A 23,378-nucleotide genomic window follows, 5' to 3' on the forward strand; every position below is an offset into this window, starting at 1 on the left:
AAAATATTAGTTTGTAGGATGGTTAGTACTTTTTATGATCTTTTTTAGTTTATTGTTTGAATCCTAAGAAATATTAGGGCAATAATCATGAATTTAGCAAAATTATGTTACAATAATAAATTATTTTATTGAAGGGGGAAAAGGGAAAAATAATAGAAAAAAGGGCAAAAAGAAAACAAAGGGAAAAGGGGAAAAAGGAAAGAGAAAAAAGATGTTAAACTTTTGGGGTCATTCTAAACTTAAATAAAACATTAGACTGAATTACTGGAAACGAGCACACAGCAACGTTGATAAAATTCAAGATATTCAATAAAAAAAAATCTAATTTTTCATTTTTGTGTAAGGCTTTGAAAAAAACAACAAAATGGAACGTGCATAACTGCCCCTTACCTGGGCAACAAAAAGAGTGCAATACAACGTAGCATGCATTTACAAAGATAAAAACGTAGCCTTTTGACTAGGTAAGGTAAATACAATCACATTAAACCAGTTTAAGTTCGATTTATGTGCAAATGTCAAACAAGTCAGTGCATGGGTAAAACACGGCAATATTTTTTTCTTTCTCTCTTTTGATACTAAAAGCAGCCATCCTCGGGCCTGAGCAAAAAAACATAAATAATATCCCCAAGCGTTACTCAAAACACATACTGACAAAAATCAGAAATCCCTTACAAAAAGCAGCTACTTTGTTACTAAAAAGTGCTAATGACAGCATTGTGCTCTTACTCGTTTAATGTGACTTCTGTGTTGAGTCCAGCGTTAAATTTTGATGCTGCCGTTTTTAACGGGGCAGAGATTGCTTGCGCTCTGCTCAGCTCAAAAAGTAAAGGCGGGAGTGAGGATTGAGGCGGAGGAGCCAATCTCCCTCTCGTCTCGTGGTTACGTAGTCACACCCTGAGTTAAATTTTAATATTTATTCTAAACATTTTTCAGCATAAGAAAACATTAGTTTGTGTCATGTTTGTCCTTCTACAGAAACCATATTAAAAGAAAAATATATTTCCCTCATCATTTTTTTTCAATTTTTTAACGTTTTTGGAAAAATGCCAGGGAGCCACTCCGCAGCGCTAAAGAGCCGCATGTGGCTCCATAGCCGCGGGTTGCCGACCCCGGATCTAACCTATCTTATGCAATACAGTCTTTTATTTACGGAAATCAAACGTCCTTTATTCCGTACCATTTTATCAAGTTTTGTGTTTAAACACGCCCGATCTACTTCCGACACTGAACTTTAAGCAATCGGCACTGTAAACAAAGTCGTCGGTGGCGGTCCTAATTCATCACTGTCATAAAGTTGCATGACGGGGACATAAACCTCTGAACTGGGGAGGCGCGCCTCCCTCGCGATGCGTCACCGGGAAGCGGTCAAACGGACAGCTGTGAGTCACGAGACTTTGCGGCAACCGGGGCTCTGCAAAACTCTTTGAAGGTTTCAACATTCGAGTGAGAAAGATGAGTCATCTTTGAAAGTTACTCAAGATGAACGCAGCTAAAATGAAAGCTAGGAGCGATTTTACGCCAATTTGACAAGATATTGGAAAAACATCTGCGTGCGGAGGGGATGTTTACAAGACACGATTATTAATTTCAAACAAATTTCACTTGTCGAGAGGAAAATAACAGAGTTACACCATAGCACTCATTTTTAATATATTGTTTACTAATTTGTCTTTTTTTGCTTTATTTGGAGATATTTCTTTTCTTTTTTATGTTTGCTATCAGGCTAAAGCAGCTGTCGGGAACCTTTTTGACCCTGAAGGATTTTTATTTTAATTTAATTGACTATAAAAGACGGAACAGGGGAGACGCAGAGACAGACAGACAGGAGCAGAGACGAAAAGATGGGGGGCTCGACAAGACTAATTGGACTAATATAGACAATAATTTGGATAATTCGATGGAATTCACTTAATAAAAAATTAAGAAAATAAATCTGCCCCAGTCTGAAAAAGCCTGTCTCTTGTCAATATTTTTTCCCCAATATCAAGAAAAAAAGCACGCATTGTTAGGAGAATGAAGTGTTTGGTTAATTTTGTGTTTGGTTAATGGAGTCAGATAACTAATTCGAACAATTTGGTAAACGTTACATTTGTTGCAATATAGGTTTTTCCCTAACAACCCGTAGCAAAATATTTAGATTTTCTTTTTTTTACCATATTGAAATTTACACAAGTAGTATTTTATCTCCGAGCCATATGTACTCATGAAAAGAGCTATATCTGGCTTGCGAGCCATAGGTTCCCGACCCTCGAGCTAAACAGAGTTCATTATAGAATCATTCCATACCAAATATCTTTCTAATGTTCTTTTTGAAAATTGAAAAATAGCAATAACATGGGAAAATAATTGTTACATTGAAAACATAGTACAGTGGAGCCTCGGTTTTCGAACGCCCTCTCAGTTCGAAAAAATCAGTGTCCGACCAAAAATTTCGCTGTTTGGTCAAAAAATCGGAGTTCGAACGCCGGTAATGCGTGAGTGCGTTCGCTAGGATGCGATGCTGAGCGGCGTACGGGTGTAGATCGCTCTTTTCGTGACCAACTGTTATCGCGTGCGGACGTGCTTCGTTTTGCTTTTAATATAGGTGTACGAAGTGTTTTAGCCCCTAATTATGCCTCCGAAGAAAGTCAGGGCAAGCAGCAAAGTTGCTACAGGTGAAAAAAGAAAAGTAGTGCGTACAACTATTGCTGATCTTGCCTGCGCCTTCTGCTGACCACCACAAAGGTAAGAAATCCTATTCATAATTCTTTTCTTTATCCTTTTTTTTTAATTTTACACGTTCATGTTAGCGTAATCTTTCGTACGGAAGATTACGATAATGCGAACGTACGATTAGCCTGGGTTAGCTTTAAGTTTACGTTAAACATTCAGTAAACATTCAGGGTGTTGGAACAGAGCCCAACATTCAGGGTGTTGGGACGTAGCCCCCTTTCCAATGAACCGCTTGTTGTTGAGACCCGGGTGCTAAATGACTTGTAAACGACCTGATTTTTTTATTTTTACACGTTCGTGTTAGCGTAATCTTTCGTACGGAAGATTACGATAACGCGAACGTAAGATTAGCCTGGGTTAGCTTTAAGTTTACGTTAAATATTTAAGGTAAAAATTCAGGGTGTTGGAACAGATTAAAACGATTAACATTATTTTTAATGGGAAAAATGATTTCGGTGATCGAACAAATCGGTTTTTGAACAGGGTTCTGGAACGAATTATGGTTGAGAACCGAGGTTCCACTGTATAGTCATTTTATTTATTTAGTTGTTTAAATATTTTTTTCTTAGTGGATACGGCAATAATCACTAAAAGGAGCAAAAAAGGCAATACTCATTAAAATGACCAAAATGAGGTTAGTAATCTATCCATTCATATATCATTGAGTTACTTCTCTTGTGCAAAAACATTTACAAATTGGGGGATTTATTTTTTAAAACTGTACATCAATTTTCTTGTGTTTGTCTGAGAAATGTTGTACTTAATTTTAGTTGTTTTTTGCTATATTTTAAACAGCTTTCTTTCAAGTTATATAAATGGAATAATAGCAAAATATAGCAAATTATATTAAAAATCTATCAATTTATTCGCATTTTACTGTATTTTTAAAACATTTTCTTACGTATGATAAAAATATTCAAAAATTGGGAACAGTTTACTCAAATTGACTTATATTTTCTTTAATGAGCAGAATTTCACTTTTTAGGGAAAAAAGCTTTATTAGGCCGAAACCGAGTTGGAACATAATCATTTCATTCTTATTTATTTTGTTTTGTTTAGGTTTTGTTTTTTAATAAAGAAAAACAAAGAACTCTCTGATATTTGTTTCGAGTTTTTTAAAAATAGCAATCATATAGGAAAATAATTGTTACAACATCTCATTAGCTAAAAATATGGGTGATAAATGATCAATTTATATCCTTGAGTTATTTATCTTCTGCAATAACATATATTAAAAATTGCAACAGAGCAAAGAGTGTTTTTGTTTGAGTATTTTATAAGTCTTTTTCATATATATTTTATATTATTTTATCAAGTACTGGAAATTATCTAAATAATTATCAAAATTATTTTAAAAACTATCCATTTATTCTAATTTCAATTTTTCAGTATGTTCTCTTGAATAATGAAAATATAAAAAAATGGGAACAAAGAAGCAGTTTCTCTTTTGTCTTTTTCATCTTTCTTTTGGTTTTGGATTGGGGTTTGGACTACATTTGAATAGGTCTCCTCTTATGTGGGGACAAGCTTGACGTTTCTTACTCTTCACCCATAACCCCCGGACCTGCTACCTCATGTGTTAAACGGCCAGCAGAGCTTTGCTAAAGGTAAGATAAAAGCTGTTGGCTGCAGTGGATTATCGTTTTTTAATTGAAATTAATTCCATCATTATGTCATTGATTTGGCAACCATATCATGAATGAATAATAAATGGCAACATCAGAGGTAATTAGCTCAGGAGTAGCTCAGGAGTTAGAGCGCTCGTCTTGGGATCAAGGGATCCCAGTTCGAATCCCGGCTTGTTCGTTGTTACATGTCGAAGTGTCCTTGGGTAAGACACTGAACCCCTAATACCGCCAATAAGCAGGTTAGCGTCTTACATGGCTGCAATACAAGGACGCTATTGGGAAATGTGGAGCACATTGTAAAGCGCTTTGGGAAGTCATTGACTTGAAAAGCGCTATATAAATGCAGATCACATCATCATATAAATTGATATTGAAACGTATGAAAAAGTCACCTGAGGTCTTTGGCGAAGCAGTTCCTGTTTGAGTCTGAGCCTCTCCTTCTCCATCTTCTGCAGCCGGAGCTGATTGACGTTGCTGAGGGTGGATGGGGGCAGTTGGCCGCCCTGCTTGACAGGGGCGCTCTGGGAAATCCTCTGCTGGTTCAAGGCTGTGCAAAAGACACACAAGGAGTTTTTGTTTAAATACTCTAACTTTACCAGCTGCTTGTCAGGGTTTGTTCTTGTTTACATGACCACGTCAAGACGTCATTTCTTAGTGGATACAGTTACTTGTGGCAAAGCACGCACAGCGTTTTATTTTATTTCCCAGACGAAATGTATTACGGAAAGTAATAATTGTGTGTGTGTGACACACCGTATATTCCAGCATATAAATCGCAGTTTTTTTCCCTAGTTTGGCCTGAGTTGCGACTTATACGTGAACATATTAACACATTATCATATCAAAGACTTTTACATTTTTATTACTGTTACTGTATATAACTTGACATGTTACTTAACTTCACATGTTACTTTAACACTTGACCGCAAGAGGGTGCTCTTAGGCTGGTGTTGATAGTTTCAATTTTGCCCTGTTGAGGGTGGACATTTTTCAAAGCGGAAAGAGGAAGTGCAGCGGCTTATCGTCTTGGAGGAGTTGTTTAACGGTAAAAGTGATGCAGAGGATGAATTTTTCATTGTATTTGGTGATTTGGAGTGAAGCTGCTAGTTTGGTAAGCATGCTCTTTATGCCAAAGTTATCTGAATAGCTCTTAATATGTTGCACCGTTACTGACGTGCGTGTCCAAGATTCGTGCGCACGTCTGACATTAGTATACAATGTTCTCAAGTTTAACATTTTAAATTGCCTTTCAAGATAAAGTGTATGTTTTTGGTGTTGCTTTTATCCATTAAATTCACCCCCAAATGCGACATATACATGTTTTTTTCTTCTTCTTTATGCATTTTTTGGCTGGTGAGACTTATACGCCGGAGACACATATAGTCCTGAAAATACATTATAAATAACTATGGAAAGTAAGGTTGTTATTTGGTGATTTAACGGACAAATTGCTGCTGTCAATGTGCGTTATACACAAATTATTGCGATAAGTGCACTTTCTGGGTCAGTTTAAACACTTTTTAACATTCGATCAATCCGGCCCACTTCTTGTAGCTTAATTTCTTTATTTGGTCCCATGTCCATTTGACTTTGAAGCCAATGCCTTATGGCCGGAGCCAGGAACCTATGGGTTGCCAGCTAAATATAGCTCTTTTCATATGTGCATATGGCTTGGAGATAATTTGCTCAATTTCATATCTGTTGTTCCACTTCTAATTTGCCAGTTTATAAAAGGCACATTTTCTACTACAATTTCCAGTCACACCAATAGAACCCGTAATGGCTGTATGTCGCTAAGGAATCCTTTCCATGGAAGCTCATTAAATAAAGTGTCTTCACTGTTGAGAACCTTTATGATAAAAACCCACAGAAAAATACGGTATATTCGCAAACGCTCAAGCCAAGTACAAAGAGCAATTTGATTCGGTAGAAATGGACGGATTTGATTGAGCGGTAGGGGTGGGCAGATCTCTGCAGACAGCACGCTTCCTTCTCTCTCGCACGTGCCCACTGCACTGGCCTTTCGTTTGCAGTATTTTGTGACATTTTTTACAAAAAAAATTGCTTGCGACTTGTTCTGAAACCATAATTTACAAAGTTCAAAATGTGCCTCAAAGATCTAACTGCAGGGGGGCAGCCGAGTTTAAAGTGGTATATTTGTTGATATGAAACACAAGCCCTGTCATTATTATTAGCTTCATCAAATCATCTAACACCAAACAGAGAAATAAAATGCACGTAACTTGGAGACTTTTGTCCGGGGAGCGGGTTTGATGGTTGAAGTTTGTCTTAAAATATATGGTGTGGCTCGCTCAACAAAACAATTAAAAAAAAAAAAAAAAAAAAAAAAAAAAATCGAAATATTTTGCTATTATGGCTCTTTGGGTCATAAAGGTTCCTGACCCCTGCCTTATGGCTGCATGTGGCCCACAGGCCAAAGTTTGCCCACCAGTTATATCCCAAATGCCCTTGGGATACATGAAGAGATCACAGGATCTCAGGGGCAGTTTGTAAGCGGAAACTGTTTAAGGGAGAGTGTCATCTCAGTGGCTTCTAAGCTCTGTGACGTCAAGATAATTAATAAAGAAACAGTACAACAGGACTTACAAGTTCACCTCACAGACTTGAAAAAAAGGCTGGAGACAAGCTAGTACGGCAGGTTATGTGGGCTAAAGGAAGTCCCAGCGCAAGTTGATTAGCACGCGAAGTCCCGATCTACAGCAATTCCTGTAAGACCTGATCCCCGCCCACAGGCTGACTAAGACGGCCATTGTTGCATCAGTCGTCGCTTATCCTCTTCATTGTGCCATTTGGTTTTCTTCCAAACAAATCTGATTTGAGGCCCGCAGCCCGGATTTGCTTCTTTATCTCCCTTTTGATTACTCCACAGAACACTTCATTAGGTACACTTGCACAATCTAACCACGTCCGGTGACTCAACCGCTCTGTTTATATCACGATAATCCAGGTTTTTTTTATTTTATCGATTGTAATTTGTGGAGTTTTCAGATACATGTCTACGGCAAAGAAAAAGCTGGACAGAAAACACAACATTACGTGCATTTAGTCCATAAATTAAAAATCTGCGCAATAATAAAAAGGCGATGAACATCCATGCAATAAATAAATACATAAACAGGCAAATGTGTGTGACAGGAAAATCTATGAAAAAAATATAAATAAAAAACAATATTTTTAAGAAAAATTAAGGAGTATATCATCATCTAGATAAAAATTTTTTTAAAAAATATACAATATTTTTCAATTAATTGTTTAAAGTAATTATAGGAACTGTATAGAATACATATAACAAATAAAATAGAAAAAATATATTTTTAGATCAATAAAGTTTAATAACAAATAGAAATGGAAATAGGCTCACATGCACCCAATGCTTACTCTTAGTACTACTAAGTGAATAAATAGGATAAGTGTCCCTAATCTTGTGGCATGTCCCCTTTGCCTTTAGCTGCAATTGTGTTGGGTTGTCAAACAAGTTTGCTGCACGGTGACAACATCATAACAAAGTGACGGGTGTGTATTGGAGCCACAGCTGTTCCTCAGCCACATCGTTTTTTATTTTCTGTTTTTCATGTTGGGGGGTGGCAGGGGGGCTAATAAACATCAGTGATAATCTATGCATGCAAAGTGAGTCACAGTTGTGTTTTATCAACGACACAAGCTAATGTGTTTGCACGACAAAAACAAAGCCCTTACGGGGGGGCACCATTTTCATGCAGTGTGGATGGTGCAAGGGGGGTAGAATTTTCTCTCCTCCATTTCAGCACCCCTCATTGCCATTCAATCACTGCCTGTTTACACTATCACTGGGGCTGAATGAAGCACGGCCCACGGCGCTCCCCGGGAAGCACTACCCACCTCGCCAGACTCCCAAACACACCCACCCGCTCCTGCCGAGCAGCCGCCTCCCACATGGAGCCGCCCATCTCCTCTCTCAAGCATGCGATCATGGGAGAGAGTGCTACTTCTCGCCACTTCTTATCAAGCTCTGTGGTCTGCAGGTAAATTCATTAAAAACAAAGTCAACATGGTGAAGAAGCATTAAGCAGTTATGCTGCACGACAATTTTGTTTCAAAGAAAATCTTTTTGGAACTCATATCTGCTGAACCTGGTTTCAGGCGGGCATGGGTTAGGACTTAACGAGGTGAGATGAGTTTGGAGGAAATACTGTATTTGTGAATAACGCACACCCCGAATACTTGGTACAAAATGGTGTTAGGACTTTATCTCAGCTCAAAATAAGCATTGAAACTAACAAACGTTGTTGAATACATGAGGCCATGATGATAATAATTTATTGACAACTATGAACACAATACCAACATGAAATTTACAATGTATTTATTTAATGTCCTTCAAAGTCCGAATTATTATCAGATATACCAAGGAGTATTTTCCCAGCCATGCTTTTTATGCGTTTATATCTTACAGGGCGTCTTCCCGTTTTCTCCACTCTCCAACGTCAGTTTCTGCCACCATGAATACAAATAGTGTGATAGTGAGATAACATTGAATGCACGTTACCAACAAATACCGTACTCTTGCCTGCTTGAAATACACTGATTTAATTCAAACTAGAGGTGAGAACTTGGACCAGAAATTTTCAATCATAAAGTTGGGCCGGGCTTCTATTCTTTCTTGTGTTTTTTCCTCTTTTCCTTCGTGGATGACTCAATAATTTAGATGATTGCTTTTTCCTTCTATTTGAGTAATTTTTCACCCGTGTAAAAGGAATTGTACTTGAGTAACAGACTTCAGATCGGCACAGAAGTTATATTATTTGGATAGCGATCATAAAAAAAATCAGTTAAACTCCAAATCACGAAATTCTAAAACACTTTCATCCTTGGTGTCACAGTAGAAGATGCGCCGCTTTCTCTTTCCACCTCTACGTGGCTTAAGTCAGACGTCATTTCCGCTTCTCGCCAATAGCTTTCAAGCTCTACAAACTATCTTTCTGCTTTTCCACGAAATACCTGTGAAGCCCTTTGAGACTCTGTGATTAAGGGCTATACAAATAAAAATGACTTGACTTGACTTGACTATTTGCAGCTAGTAATCTGCAGAATATGATTTTCTTTTCGGTGCCATTTCATTAAGTGTTAATTTCGAAGTGCACTCTTGATTTGAGGGACTCAGCCCAAAGTAAACCAGAAGAGCGCACTTCGGCGCCGAAGTACGCGCTGTGCTTAAGTAAAGCTTCGGGTTTACTTCGGCGCCGGAGTAAAGCTTCGGGTTTACTATGGGCTCGGTCACTCAAATCCAGGTAATTGGTCGGGTTAAAGCTTGTGTCCCTGCCAGCCAAGTTGTGCTGGACTGGGCTGGATTTTTTAAGGCCCCTATCTTACCTCTAATTCAAATGCACCACCTCAAATGCCCAATTCACCTTCAAAAATCTAACAATACCCCCCTCTCCCACTCAAAACATTCTCTCCTCGGATTATACAATTCATGTTAGTCAAGCTTTTTTCAAAACGCTCAATTTCTCCAATTGTGAGAGATGTTAATTTGCAACTCAAGACAGCAAGATATTTGGTTCTGGCCCTTATGGTTTGGGAGAAAACTGTGTTCTTACTTGATTGTGATTTCTCTTTTTCGACTCATTGTGAGGAAATTTCTGACGGTTTTGGCGTCAATGTTACACACTACAAAACAGCTCAAAACTAAAAAATGGGACCTTTTCCAACACACATCACCTGAGATTAGCTACTCAGGCCAGCAAAAAGTTTGCTTTTAGCTCTTGGTTTGGGAGAAATGTGCATTCTTACCTGATTGCGTTTTAGCTTTTTCAGCTAATGAGGGCATTTTTATTTACAGTTTTGGTAACCAAGTTACAAATTGCAAAACAGGTCAAAACCAAAAAATGAGGGATTTTTTTGAAAAGTGTTTTGCTTTTAAAAGTGTGTTTTTAATTTTGTAAAGAGATAGAGACTTGTGCATAGGAATGCAGCAAATGTTCGACACTGAAAATATTCTGCCCAAATGTGCATCCTTGTAGTGTGATGAAGTCACGTCTTAGGTGAGGCGAGGCCTACAATGCCGGCTTACACGCAGGGTCAAGTTTTTACCAAATTTTTACCAACGAAACATTTTGTCAAAATATTGCGTGGCCCTCTGCTTCTATGTTTTTGTTAACTGCTAGGCGGACTTTTTCTAATGTTTATATGCTAACACAACATAGCAAACTTTTAACAGTTTTTAATTCATCTATCCATGTATCTACCCTGGTCATATCCCTCGAGAGGGATGACCTTCAGCAAGACAAACACAAACACAAAAACAAAGATTCATAAACACGTATTTTGTGCATTCATTCAGTTTGTCCCCGAAGTTGATTGGCTGGCGCTAAGGTAGTGTGGTGAGATTTTGATTTGTTATTACTTCGTACTAGTATTTAATTTTGGAGAAAACGTAAGTGTGACTTGTTTGGCGCATTAGACTGTGCCTACTAACGCACCACCACCATCATCATTTTTTTCTCTACTCATGTTTTCTTGTCACTATTCTATCTCCTGTCCATAAAAAGCTAAAATGCTTTCCAAAAATTCATAATTAAAAAAAGGAAGAAAAAAAGAGTTTGCAATGCAGCGTCTACTAGCTATTTATTTTACGTTATAACTACTCACTTTGCTCAAAGTACATAAAATTTTCTTGTGTAATTTATAAATTAGAAATCTTACCTTTTTATATTCTTCTGTGTCAATTTGTTGTCTGACTAGATATTTTAAGCACTTTAAGTTACTCTTTTTGCTTTATGTAAATTTAATAGATGAAATACCTAAAATCTATCATTGTGCCTATTCATTCAGTGCATTACATTTCCGTTGTCCAGTTTCCTCCCAAAATTCTAATTTTGGTGTATTGGTACTTGTGTATGAAATGTCCTCATTAAAATAAAGCTGCCTCGTCTTTAGTCATGTTCAACCCTTCCTAAGAAGAACCGTTGCCCACCCAATTCAGTTACATATTTTCTCCCACCACAGTCCAAAATATACAAGCATGTGGTCACCAAAAGCAGGGCACTGTGGGGGAATAATTAATGGCTGGTCAAATACTCAAAAAGAGCTTCGGGCCCAATTAAAATATGACTGTCTCGTTCTTAATATTTGACTCACGTTTTTTTTGGGGGGGGGGAGAAGAAAACTTATTACAAATAGTTTAAACATGCACTCATGGAGACTCAACCTCATCTGCCTAAAAGCACTTTTGTGATTGTAACATATACACACACACACACATATATTATATAAAATCTGAAATTTCCTCACTTATAATATAGCTATTGCACTTGCACCCACATTAATAAATATTGTGTCTATCAAAATTCGGCATGTTCAGCCTTGGCAGAGGTCAACACTTTAACTCCTCAAATGTGTCCTTACAGTCTTATATTTAGGTTACAAATGATGTAATCGAGTAAAACGAAGGCCAGATTGGCAGACCAAACAGTTGAGCAAAGCTAGCACGGCGAGTATGTGCCAGCAATGGGAAAAATTGGCGCCCTCGACCCGCTCGGTGTGAGAAGACGAGATAGGAGCGAAGAACAGGTTCATTTCAGGGCCAACCTGATAGCACGGAGGCCAACTTTGTGTGTGTTTTTGAGGGTTTGTGTTAGCAACACATGAGGGCGGCCTAAGCTGTCGGGCCAGGAAGAGATAAGAAAATGAAGTAAAAGCAGTCTGCCTTTTGTCTTCTCCACGCACGCCTGCAACAGAACAAGCCAACAACACCGGCGCTTATCAGACCATCACGCCAGGAGCCGCCTTATATTACGTATGCACAGACTCCCACTGCCCTGAGGTGCAGAGTAGGACTTTTTAACATTCTGATGCATTATACATTCAAAATTCGTAGAGCTGCACGATAACTGTTATTTTCCTACTAATAACTGATAAAATCTCACTTCGGAAAAACGATACGATAACTTTTTTCAATAATTTATTTTCTTAAAAAACACACATTATTTTTACTTGTATTTTAATTTTTGTTTACACTTAAAATGATGTCATGGAGCTTTGATAAACATTCCTCCAAAAAGTAGAGTTGGAGAAACTAGAGCTTGGCTTAATCGATCGATCAAGAATAACTTTGTCAGTGATAACTATAATAAAAAAAAGATGTAGTCATGAGAAGCAGATATTGCAGAAAGTGCAGATAATTGTGGGTGTGTTAATTATGTGAAAATATGGCATTATACTTAATGTGACACATGCCTTGGCTAAGAAAAATATATCACTCATTATTAACTAGTTGCATAATATTAGCTGCACTCATGATTCGCTATAATACATCAAAATAGCGATATAAATGCTGATGCATAAGCAGAGGTAAGATTGGGCCTAAAAAAATCCTGCACCACCAACCCAGGCCTACGGGTATTTAAGCCTGACCCAGCCTAAACCCAACCAACAAACTTGATTTGCAGGACCAAGCGCAAAATTTCACATTTTATTTTTGTGGACTCGGGTGGGAGGTGATTTATGATAACAAATTAAAGTCAGTCTTTTGTAAAGATATTTAATGTAAACAAGACTGTACAAACATTTACATCTTTAAAATTTCTGTGTCTGCATAGGTTACATTAACCAACAATTTTCCATCATTTGAAGGATTTTTTTAAAGCATTGACGGGAACAATTTTAAGGTTGTCCGTCATTTTGATGGGTTCATAATTAGGCTTTCCTAAGAAGCACAACAAAATAACGCTGGAACAAAGAAAAGGGAATCAGACACAGAGTGAATGAGACATTTTTTTTGGTTTGACATACATACATACACACTATATATATATATATATATATATATATATATATATATATATATATATATATATAGATATATATTGTTTTTTTTAACAAACTTTCTGATTGACATTTTGGGCTCGACCCGGGCCAAATTTCAGGTTGAGTTGTGGTCAGGCTTAACATCTTAGCTTTAAATTATAGAGGGTGAAACTACATCTGGTAAATGTAATGTTTGGACAATTGTGGTCTTTAAGAGGCGCACATAAAGCAGTGATCATTTACCAAAGGAGTATCTCATCTCATCTCATTAGCCAGACCGCTTATCCTCATTAGGGTCGCGGGGGGGCTGGAGCCCATCTCAGCCATCTCCCGGCAGTGGGCAGGGGACACCCTGAACTGGTTGCCAGCCAATCGCAGGGCACACAGGGACAGACAACTCTTTCGCTCATTCACACCTAGGGACAATTTGGACCGGCCAATTCACCTGAAATGCATGTTTTTGGAATTTGGGAGGAAACCGCAGTGCCCGGAGGAAACCCACGCAAGCACGGGGAGAACATACAAACTCCGCACAGGAAGTCTGAAGCTGGATTTGAACCCACGACAGGTTCCCATGACATGAACTGTGCCGCACAAGCGCTAACCGCTGCGCCGCCGTGCTGCCTCCAAAGGAGTATAAAACATTAACATTTTTAGTACACCTGGTGTATTTCGAGTACAGAAAAGTACCACGCTGTGTAGGTTTTAAGACACTCGTGTGCAGACTTGTCAGTTTTAATCAACAAGTAGTCAATCTATTGTTCATGCACAAACACACACACTGCGACAATGTTGGTGCATCACCAGGGTACGGCCATGATACGCAAGGTCAAATTTTCAAACTCTGCAAGTAGTCTTTTTTATTGGCTGTATGCATGCTAAAATGCTCCCAAACAAAAAAATTTTTGGTATGTGTACTTAATGCTGACGCCGTCATTTTTGTAAGACAGAGACTCTCGGCAGGGATCATAATCATGTAAGATGCCTCAATTTGGCAACAGTAGTTGACATTTAAATTCATTATAAAGTTTTTGTATTATTGATTTTTGTCGACAATGTGGACTTATATTTGCAACCCTTGTTCGCAGGGAATCCCCTAAAAAGTAACATGAGAAATGACATCACTGCATTATGCAGATTTTAAGAAGAGGCGGAAGAGAGTCAGATGACGCGTAGGCCGCCTCAGACAAAGCGGCCTTTAGAGCCCAGCTTGCTATAAGACCGTCCTTTTTTTTTTTTTCGCTAACGCTATGGATGATGCATGCTTATCTCATCTGGATGTTCCCTGTTTATGTCTTTTCCTTTCTTTCCCTTCAAACCCTGAACCCGAACCCACCCTCTGAGTCCTACCCGGATTTTCTCATGCACACGCGCGCGCACGCGCACGCACACATTGGAGTTATTTAACTGAAAAAGTCTGGAACAGATTAAGAGTTAGAGTTCAGAATAAAAGGGCCTGGCAGAGCTTCAAGTCTGTCTGAAAGACCGCGCCTGCACTGGGCCTCACCAAAAAGGCTGCGAGGGGGTGCAGGGGGCGCATTAGTGAGCGTCTGTGAGGCAGCCTGCAACCGGCCTCCGTTAAAGGGGCTCGGCTGCTTTTCTCCCGCAAACTCAAATTAGCTTCAGTTGTAAAAGCAGCTGGTCACCGATTGGACACCTGCAAAGCAGCCCATCTTGGTGTGGAGGAATTAATTTTTCCCCAAAATGGCCACAACAAAGCAACATATTTGGGCTTTTGAGGAACCACAGACATCGGAAGCTATACCTTCGACTTTTTAGCCAATGCATTTTTGCTCAATCCCTAAAAATAATAATAAATAAACAAGTAAAAAGGGTAGACCTATTGATTACGTATTTTCTACCTTACGATGTTTAATGTGGGATCTTACATTTTTCGTCCCTTTGTCATGGTATTTTCCCCACAATGCGACAACAACAAATTGCATGCTCAAAAACACAACATTCAAAATGTTCGTGCATATGACAGTGCGAGTCGCATACATCATACGTCACTAAGATCCCTGTCTGCTATTGGATAACATCATATAAGATGCTGGTCTGCTATTGGTTTGATTGGCGGCGTGAAAAAAACGCAAATATGGCTGAACATCTCCTTTTGTAAAGTCTTTGGGTTAGTGTGGTACAGTAGTTCATTTGTGTTCAGTGTTTAAAAGGTATAAATCCCAAGACTTGCAGTAACGCTAAAGGTAGAAACAAAAAGGGATAACCTAAGAAATTAAGCTTGCGACTATCAATAAATTCGAAGTAGGGACACAATTTTTTTTACCCTGCTTAAGTTGCATGGCCTTGACCAATCGACAATCAAGACCATTATTTAAAACAAAAAAAGCAATTAGAGGAAATCTATGGACATGACAATCCTCCAGAGTTGAACAGTTCTAATGTTTATCCACCATCTCCTACCTCCTTCTGCATCCACCCACTAACTCCACTGTTCCAGCTCAAATCACGTCACACCAAAGTTAAATCAAATATAGGATTTCCTTTGCATGTACATGGATTTATAAGGGTATTCAATCAAATACATGAATTATAAATATAAGTAGCACTTACTATTTACTATATGTTACAAATTGTTGATATGTATGTGTAATTTTAATGTTTTTCCAAAAGCGACCATGGATTCGGAAAGCATTAGCTACGATAGGATACTTTCCGCCGCTATATGAAGATTCTAATTTACGATCCCCACCTCAGAACAGATTAATGTTATATCCCGGGGTCTACTGTATAAAGCAAACAAATCTGAAGGCTCTTCATCTTTTCTTGATTTAAACACTTTTTGTTTCTGAACTCAAGGATAAGTAAATATTTATGAGATAATAACTGCAAAGTAGCAAATGTGCAAAAAACAGTACAACAGGAGAACGATTATTAACCCAGGTGATCACTTGACTCAATTTGTTAGAAACTTGGTGTGTGCACGACAATGCTTGCTGTTTTTTTGGCATTCAAAGTTTCCGACTTGAGATTTTTGTTTTTCTCTTAAGCGGCGGTAGGGAAATGGTTAACGTGGCAAAACTGGCTCTCACGCGTCGGCGAGCTGTGTGTGTTCATGACTTATAAATCTTCAAAGCTGCCGACTCCCCACACAGATTCTCCGCCCTCCCTCCAACAATTCTGTTTTGGACCTGATGACGAGAGGCCAGGCCTCATCGTCTCTGAAGAGGTCCTGACGTGAAATGATGGGATGGTACTTGAGGCAAGCCCATTTTTTTTCTTCTTTAAAAGTCTTATCGCACATAGCTGCTCCTGTCATTTATCTCCCAAGCTTGCAGAAAGCCTCCTGTCAAACTTTAGCTTGGGTCAGGACAGATAATGGGGGGATGGAACGGTGTGTTGCTGTGAGGGATTAATGGCCAACTCAGCTGTTGTTCCAACACCAAAATGGTCGACAAAAGGTTAGGTGCTGCTTATCCCAAATTAAATCAAAGTCTAACAAGTGCGGGCGGCTACAGCTGCAAGAAAATATACCAGGGGGAAGGGAGTTTGCATTTCTATGACAACAAACCCGACTTTTTGTGTTCCAGTTCCGATAAACGTCAGACACTGCGGTGGAACTCACCGAAGCGGGGGTCGAGTCGCGGGTCCAACCAGGAAGTGGTTTTGTTCTTGTGGTTGATGTAGTAAATTTCACCCTCTGATGTAATTGCTTGTTCCCAGCCTTCAGGGAGGGGACCTAAGGGAGAGGGGATAAATACGTATATTTCGTATATAATCGAGAAGTTGTTGTTTGATTTGTATGAAAAAGGGGAAGGACAACAGTCTGTGGTTGTTAATTGAGTTTTTAAAAATAATTTGTTTTTGGTCTCTCTTTACGGCATTTTCCCCACGAAACGACATAGGCAACAAATTATTTTGCGCGCCCAAAAACTTCGAACTTTGCAGTGTTTGTTCATATGCCATGCTTCGTCTCCAAGATGCCTGTCTGCTATTGGTCGATAAAAATGCTGGTCTGCTTATAAAAATGTGATTGGCTGAATTACCTCCCACAATGCCTCAGTCTTAATTCAGTTCAGAATAGCGTGTGCTACGTAAAGACTTTGCGAGTCAGAAATACAATTCTCTATATTTTGTACTGTATTGATTTGCTTTGAATGCCAAGACTTGAAGTGATGCTAAAGGTAGAAACAAAAACATGATAACTATGAAACGAAGCTTGCCATTATCAATGAATACAACGAAGGCACGAGAATTATTACTCTCACCAAGGAATATGGCAGTAACCAATCGACAATCAGGACTATTATCAAAAATAAGGAGGTAAGTAAAGCGAGTAAATAACCAAAGGGCATGATAATCCTTGCAAATTGAGGTTTTAAAGTGAGTTTCGTTTTTAATTTGTTGCCATAAATTAAATAGATTTTTCTGTTACCATACCTGTCAACCTGTACGTTTTTGCCGTACAAAGTACAATTATTATGGAATACAAGATGTGTACGTCGTACAAGAAAATATGTACAGAAAAACGCAAATTTGTCAATTATGGGTACCACTGACTATCACGAAATGGCAAAACAATCAAGTCAAATGAGTTTGCCGTGATAGTCTCTATCTCGGTATCGTTTTTTTCGTTGCAAACGAAGCAAGCTGTTTGATGCTACTGTGCGCATGCATCATTCTGATCACACGTGAACAAAGCAAAAGCAGAGCAGTAGGCCTACATTACAACATAGTTTTGAATTTTCTTTGGATACAATCATCAAGTCGTAATGGCCGAACCTGAATTAAAATGCCGTAAGTCATTCTGATCTGAAAACAGGCGGGGTTGATTGACTAAATTTGAAATACACGTGGTCTTAAAAAACATCGGATTTTCCCGTGGTAGTTGTGTAGTGAAAAGAAGTATGTCTCTTTTTAGAGAACAGGCTTTTTCGGCTCAACTCATTAAAAGAGAGCCGGCTCACAAACGGCTCACTTGCTTTGATACATTATATTAAGAATTATTATGTTGTATAGAGAATTTAGGAAAAAAAGGAAGTATAAAAGAAGAAAATGAAAGAGCCAGTTTTGTGGTTATCCCTTTAATCAGTATATTACCAACAATAATTTAATGCAGAAAATTAATTAATAATTTGAATAAGAAAATGTATGATTCTACTTAATTATATTTGCATGTATTTTTCCTTCTACAGTGAACGTCCAAGCTACTTAATTTTTTAACTTTTTTTATAATAAACCTCATTCATGTCGAGCAACTCAGTCACAACAAAATGTTAATTAACAATATATATGATATAAGGAAACACGTGTACAATATAACATGTTAAACTACATAAGGGAAAATACGACAGTTTGTAAGGGCATGCAGCCGTGGAGGTTGACATGTATGTGTTACATCCATATGTATCTATGTTATTCAATCATATGCAGAAATAGTACATACTATATTTTATCTTGCTACTTTAATGTTAGGGATACTGGGAGTTTGGAGCTAATTACCACAGGTTTCTAAACCCCGTTGTATGGCAATTTCATCATCACCTCAGGACGGATTAACAATGTATCTCAGGGGTCTACTGTATAATCATCAAACAGTAAACATTTGCTTACTTATTATGTCCTGTCTGAAAGGAAATAAATATTTGTGTTTTGGAATATTATATATATATATATATATATATATATATATATATATATATATATACTGGACTGTCTCAGAAAATTAGAATATTGTGATAAAGTTCTTTATTTTCTGTAATGCAATTAAAAAAACAAAAATGTCATACATTCTGGATTCATTACACATCAACTGAACTATTTCAAGCCTTTTATTATTTTAATATTGCTGAATTTGGCTTACAGCTTAAGAAAACTCAAAAATCCTATCTCAAAATATTAGAATATCATGAAAAAGTATACAAGTAGGCTATTCAACTAATCACCTGAATCATCTAATTAACTCGAAACACCTTGCGAGGGTTTCCTGAGCCTTAAAAACACTCAGCTTAGTTCAGTAAACTAAATCACTGCTGATCTGACTGCTGTCCAGAGGACCATCATTGATACCCTCCTGATGGAGGGTAAGACACAAAAAGAAATTTCTCAAAGAGCAGGCTGTTCACAGAGTGCAGTTTTAAAGCATATCCACAAAAAGTCTGTTGGAAGGGAAAAATGTGGCCGGAAACGCTGCACAACCAAGAGAGATGACCGCAGCCTTAACAAAATTGTGAAGAAGAGCAGCTTCCAGAATTTGGGGGAGCTTCAAAGACAGTGGGCTGAAGCTGGAGTCCAGGTATCAAAAGCCACAGTTCACAGACGTGTCCGGGAAATGGGCTACAATAGCCGTATTCCCATGGTCAAGCCACTTTTGAACTCAAGACAACGGAAGAAGCGTCTGACTTGGGCTATGGAGAAGAAGCACTGGACAGTTGCAGAGTGGTCCAAAGTCCTTTTTTCAGGCGAAAGCAAGTTTTGCATTTCATTTGGAAGTCAAGGCGCCAGAGTCTGGAGAAAGGCTGGAGAAGAGCAAAATCCAAGTTGCTTGAAATCCAGTGTGAAGTTCCCACAGTCAGCAATGGTTTGGGGAGCCATGTCAGCTGCTGGTGTTGGTCCACTGTGTTTCATCAAGTCCAGAGTAAATGCAACTGTGTAACAAGAGATTTTAGAGCACTACATGCTTCCATCTGCTGAAAAGCTCTATGGAGATGAGGATTTCATTTTCCAGCATGATCTAGCACTTGCCCACAGTGCCAAAACCACCAGTAACTGGTGCACTGACCATGGCATCACTGTCCTTGATTGGCCTGCTAATTCCCCTGACCTGAACCCCATCGAGAATTTGTGGGGTATAGTTAAGAAAAAGATGAAAGACACCAGACCTACAAATGCAAATGAGCTGAAGGCCGCTATCGAAGCATCCTGGGCATCAATAACACCTCAGCAATGCCACAGGCTGATTGCCTCCATGCCACGCCGGATTGATGCAGTAATCCGTGCAAAAGGATTCCCAACCAAGTACTGAGTGCATCAATGGACATTTTCAAATGTTTGATTTAGTTTTGCTGTTATAAAATTATTTTTTTTACTTGGTCTGAGGAAGTATTCTAATATTTTGAGATGGGATTTTTGAGTTTTTTTCAGCTGTAAGCCAAAATCAGCAATATTCAAATAATAAAAGGCTTGAAATAGTTCAGTTGATGTGTAATGAATCCAGAATGTATGACATTTTTGTTTTTTTAATTGCATTACAGAAAATAAAGAACTTTATCACAATATTCTAATTTTCTGAGACAGTCCAGTATATATATATATATATATATATATATATATATATATATACATATACATAAACACATAAAGACATATATACACACAGATATAGACATATATACAAACACATATAGACATACCGTAAATTCCGGACTATAAGCCGCTACTTTTTTCCAAAATGTTCAGCCCTGTGGCTTATTCAGTGAAGTGGCCAATTTATGTAATTTTTCTAACGGCCACCAGCGGCACTCGAGTACAAAAGGTAAGATTTAGACCGGTGGAATTGTGCGCTGAGGTAGACTGCATCTGCATCCTCTTAGTTTACGTTCGAATTGTACGTATGACAAAGGTTCGTTCCGATTATGAGGAAAACACCCTTGATGGCGCCAGTTAAAAGGAGAAAGCTGAAGACGGTTCAACGTGAATTTTGCAATTGCGGTACGGCTTTTTTTATCAGCTGCGCTTTATGCGTTGCGAGCATGTTAGGAGTAGCGTGGTGGTACCTTTCACATGCACGGTTTGGGATGAAAGTTATATTATTATTATTAATGTTTTGAAAACTCTCTCGGTGTCTTTCTTTGTAAATATGTGTAACCATGTATAATATGTATTTGCAACTGTATATTTTTGTAATGTATTTATTCTAGAGACTTATTGTGATATGTTTTCTACAAGCAAATAAAAAAAAAAGGGGCGGAGCAAACGCGGGCTGACGGGAAGTGGGGTAAAGCGGAGTTAAATCTCTTTGTTGTTGCAGCGGACAATAGTAGATATATATTTTTCCCACCCTTAACTATGGAAATATACATTTTTTTCATTGGATTACTTTCAACGGGACCTGGACTTCAAAGGTTTGCATTAAATTCTAACTACCGGTATCATTTTCCGTTCATGTTGCAGATTGTGGAGGATGGATAGTGTACTATATCTGCAGTTACAATCGCGGCACCTATAGTCTGGTTTGGGTTAAACTTGTGACTGTGTTACATGTTTAAATGTTGGCGCATGCGGCTTATTTACAGGTGCGGCTTGTGCAAGGACAAAACTAATTATGTCCACAAAATGTGGTGTGTTTGGCTTATAATCAGGTGCGCTCCATAATCCGGATTTTACAGTATATACACACACATATAGACATATATATATCTCATCTCATCTCATTAGCCGTACCGCTTATCCTCATTAGGGTCGCGGGGGGGCTGGAGCCCATCCCAGCCATCTTCGGGCAGTGGGCAGGGGACACCCTGAACTGGTTGCCAGCCAATCGCAGGGCACACTGGGACGGACAACTCATTCGCTCATTCACACCTAGGGACAATTTGGACCGGCCAATTCACCTGAAATGCATGTTTTTGGAATGTGGGAGGAAACCGGAGTGCCCGGAGGAAACCCACGCAAGCACGGGGAGAACATACAAACTCCGCACAGAAAGTCTGGAGCTGGATTTGAACCCACGACAGGTTCCCATGACATGAACTGTGCCGCACAAGCGCTAACCACTGCGCCGCCGTGCTGCCTACATATATATATATATATATATATATATATATTATATATATATATAATTATATACATATTTTTTTTAACACGTAACAATCATCATAACACACACACATACATTATTAGATTTCTCTTTCTCCCTTTGCTCTCATCTAAAACACTTCAAGTGAAATCTAGTTACACATGGCTCGCCTCACTTTTGACGTGATGTAATCAAAATGTTTTCCCTCAGCCTTTTAAAAATTATTTTTTCTTTTGAAAATGCACTTTTGGTCAATTTCGGCCCAAATTTTCTTCTGCCGAAAACCCATTATTTCTCCACATAAACACACCTTTCCACCAATGTTATAATAAGTGAGTATGTCACTACGGTTAAATAGTGATTGCTCCAATCAGGAAACGGTACCCTTACAAGCAAAATGCCCTTTTGTCTTCTCAGATTGGCTCCTGAAACTTTTTTCTAACTGTCATCAAGAGAAGATTTACACGCAGGCGGGAATACGATAGCTGACAGTTCACGTGTAATCTGGGAGTTGAGGCGCTCGGAAAAACATGTCAGACAGGACCTGTCACGTTCTACCTGGGTCTCTCCTAACCTCAGGCGAATTCCAGCAGAGCAGAATTGAGCTGACGAGTAGCGACTAGCTTGTAGCCCAGAAAAGCCTCGACAGAGTTTGTCGAGCAACAGGAAATGTGGGCGACCCAATTTAAAAAAAGGATTTACAAAATGTCTTTACTTTTCGTTCACTTTAAATAATACAGATAATAAGTAAAGGTAATTTGGTAAAAAAATAATACATTTAGTAATGTTTGGATAGGGTAGCTTATATAGTTACGTCATAATATTTTTTAAATTTATGTTGTAATACCATAAGTCGAGAACACAGAATTTTGAAACAGCCGTAACGGATCACCGAACAAAAAAATGAATATGTCCATGGCCGTAAAAAAGTAAAAGCCTTTTCAAAGCATTTTTAAATGAAAAAGTAAGGTAATTCATGCATACAATTTAGTTACTTAATGTTTAATACTTATTCCAAAGAAAACCATCACACAAAAAACATATTTATAAAATTCCCTCTCCCATCCTTTACCATTTTCAAACATTTCAGAAAAATCTCTAGGGAGCCACTAAAATTGTATTCGCTCATACACATGTAAATTAAAATTAAAAGAAACGTCTCGCCTCGTCTTTACACTGTAGACCAACCAAATTGAATGGATGCACGAGATATAAAACAAGAAAAATGTCAAAGTTCTTAGCGCGCTAGAACTACAGTACACGTGGTATGATTACACACAAACTAGGAAGTAGAAGCCGGATTTCTTCTTCGGGGAGGATGCTGGGTGACCATTCACAGCACCACACAGCTGAAAGAAGCACTACAGTGCTGTCCTCTACACGGAAAAGGTGAACACAATACAAAATCTAACTTCCAGCAATGTCAGGATATTTTTCAACATCCCAAAAAAATGTGTCTGCCGTTTTTCGTAAGTCAA

General features: G+C 38.4%; 1 protein-coding gene across 2 annotated transcripts in view; it reads right to left on the reverse strand.

Moving 5' to 3' along the window:
* The window catches only part of yap1 (Yes1 associated transcriptional regulator), a 58,168-nt gene that overhangs the window by 5,835 nt on the left and 28,955 nt on the right, over positions 1-23,378 (reverse strand). Inside the window, exons 4-5 of one of the 2 annotated variants that reach the window (XM_088346518.1) lie at positions 16,732-16,845; positions 4,733-4,887 (exon numbers count right to left, since the gene is read on the reverse strand). In XM_088346518.1, the coding sequence (XP_088202644.1) occupies positions 4,733-4,887; positions 16,732-16,845 (269 nt within the window). The remainder of the gene's footprint in view (positions 1-4,732; positions 4,888-16,731; positions 16,846-23,378) is intronic. The other variant, XM_088346520.1, reaches the window with a different exon arrangement.

The sequence above is a fragment of the Urocampus carinirostris genome, chromosome 10 (assembly GCF_059441175.1).
Source record: "Urocampus carinirostris isolate Australia breed hairy pipefish chromosome 10, RoL_Ucar_1.0, whole genome shotgun sequence".
Classification (NCBI taxonomy): domain Eukaryota; kingdom Metazoa; phylum Chordata; class Actinopteri; order Syngnathiformes; family Syngnathidae; genus Urocampus; species Urocampus carinirostris.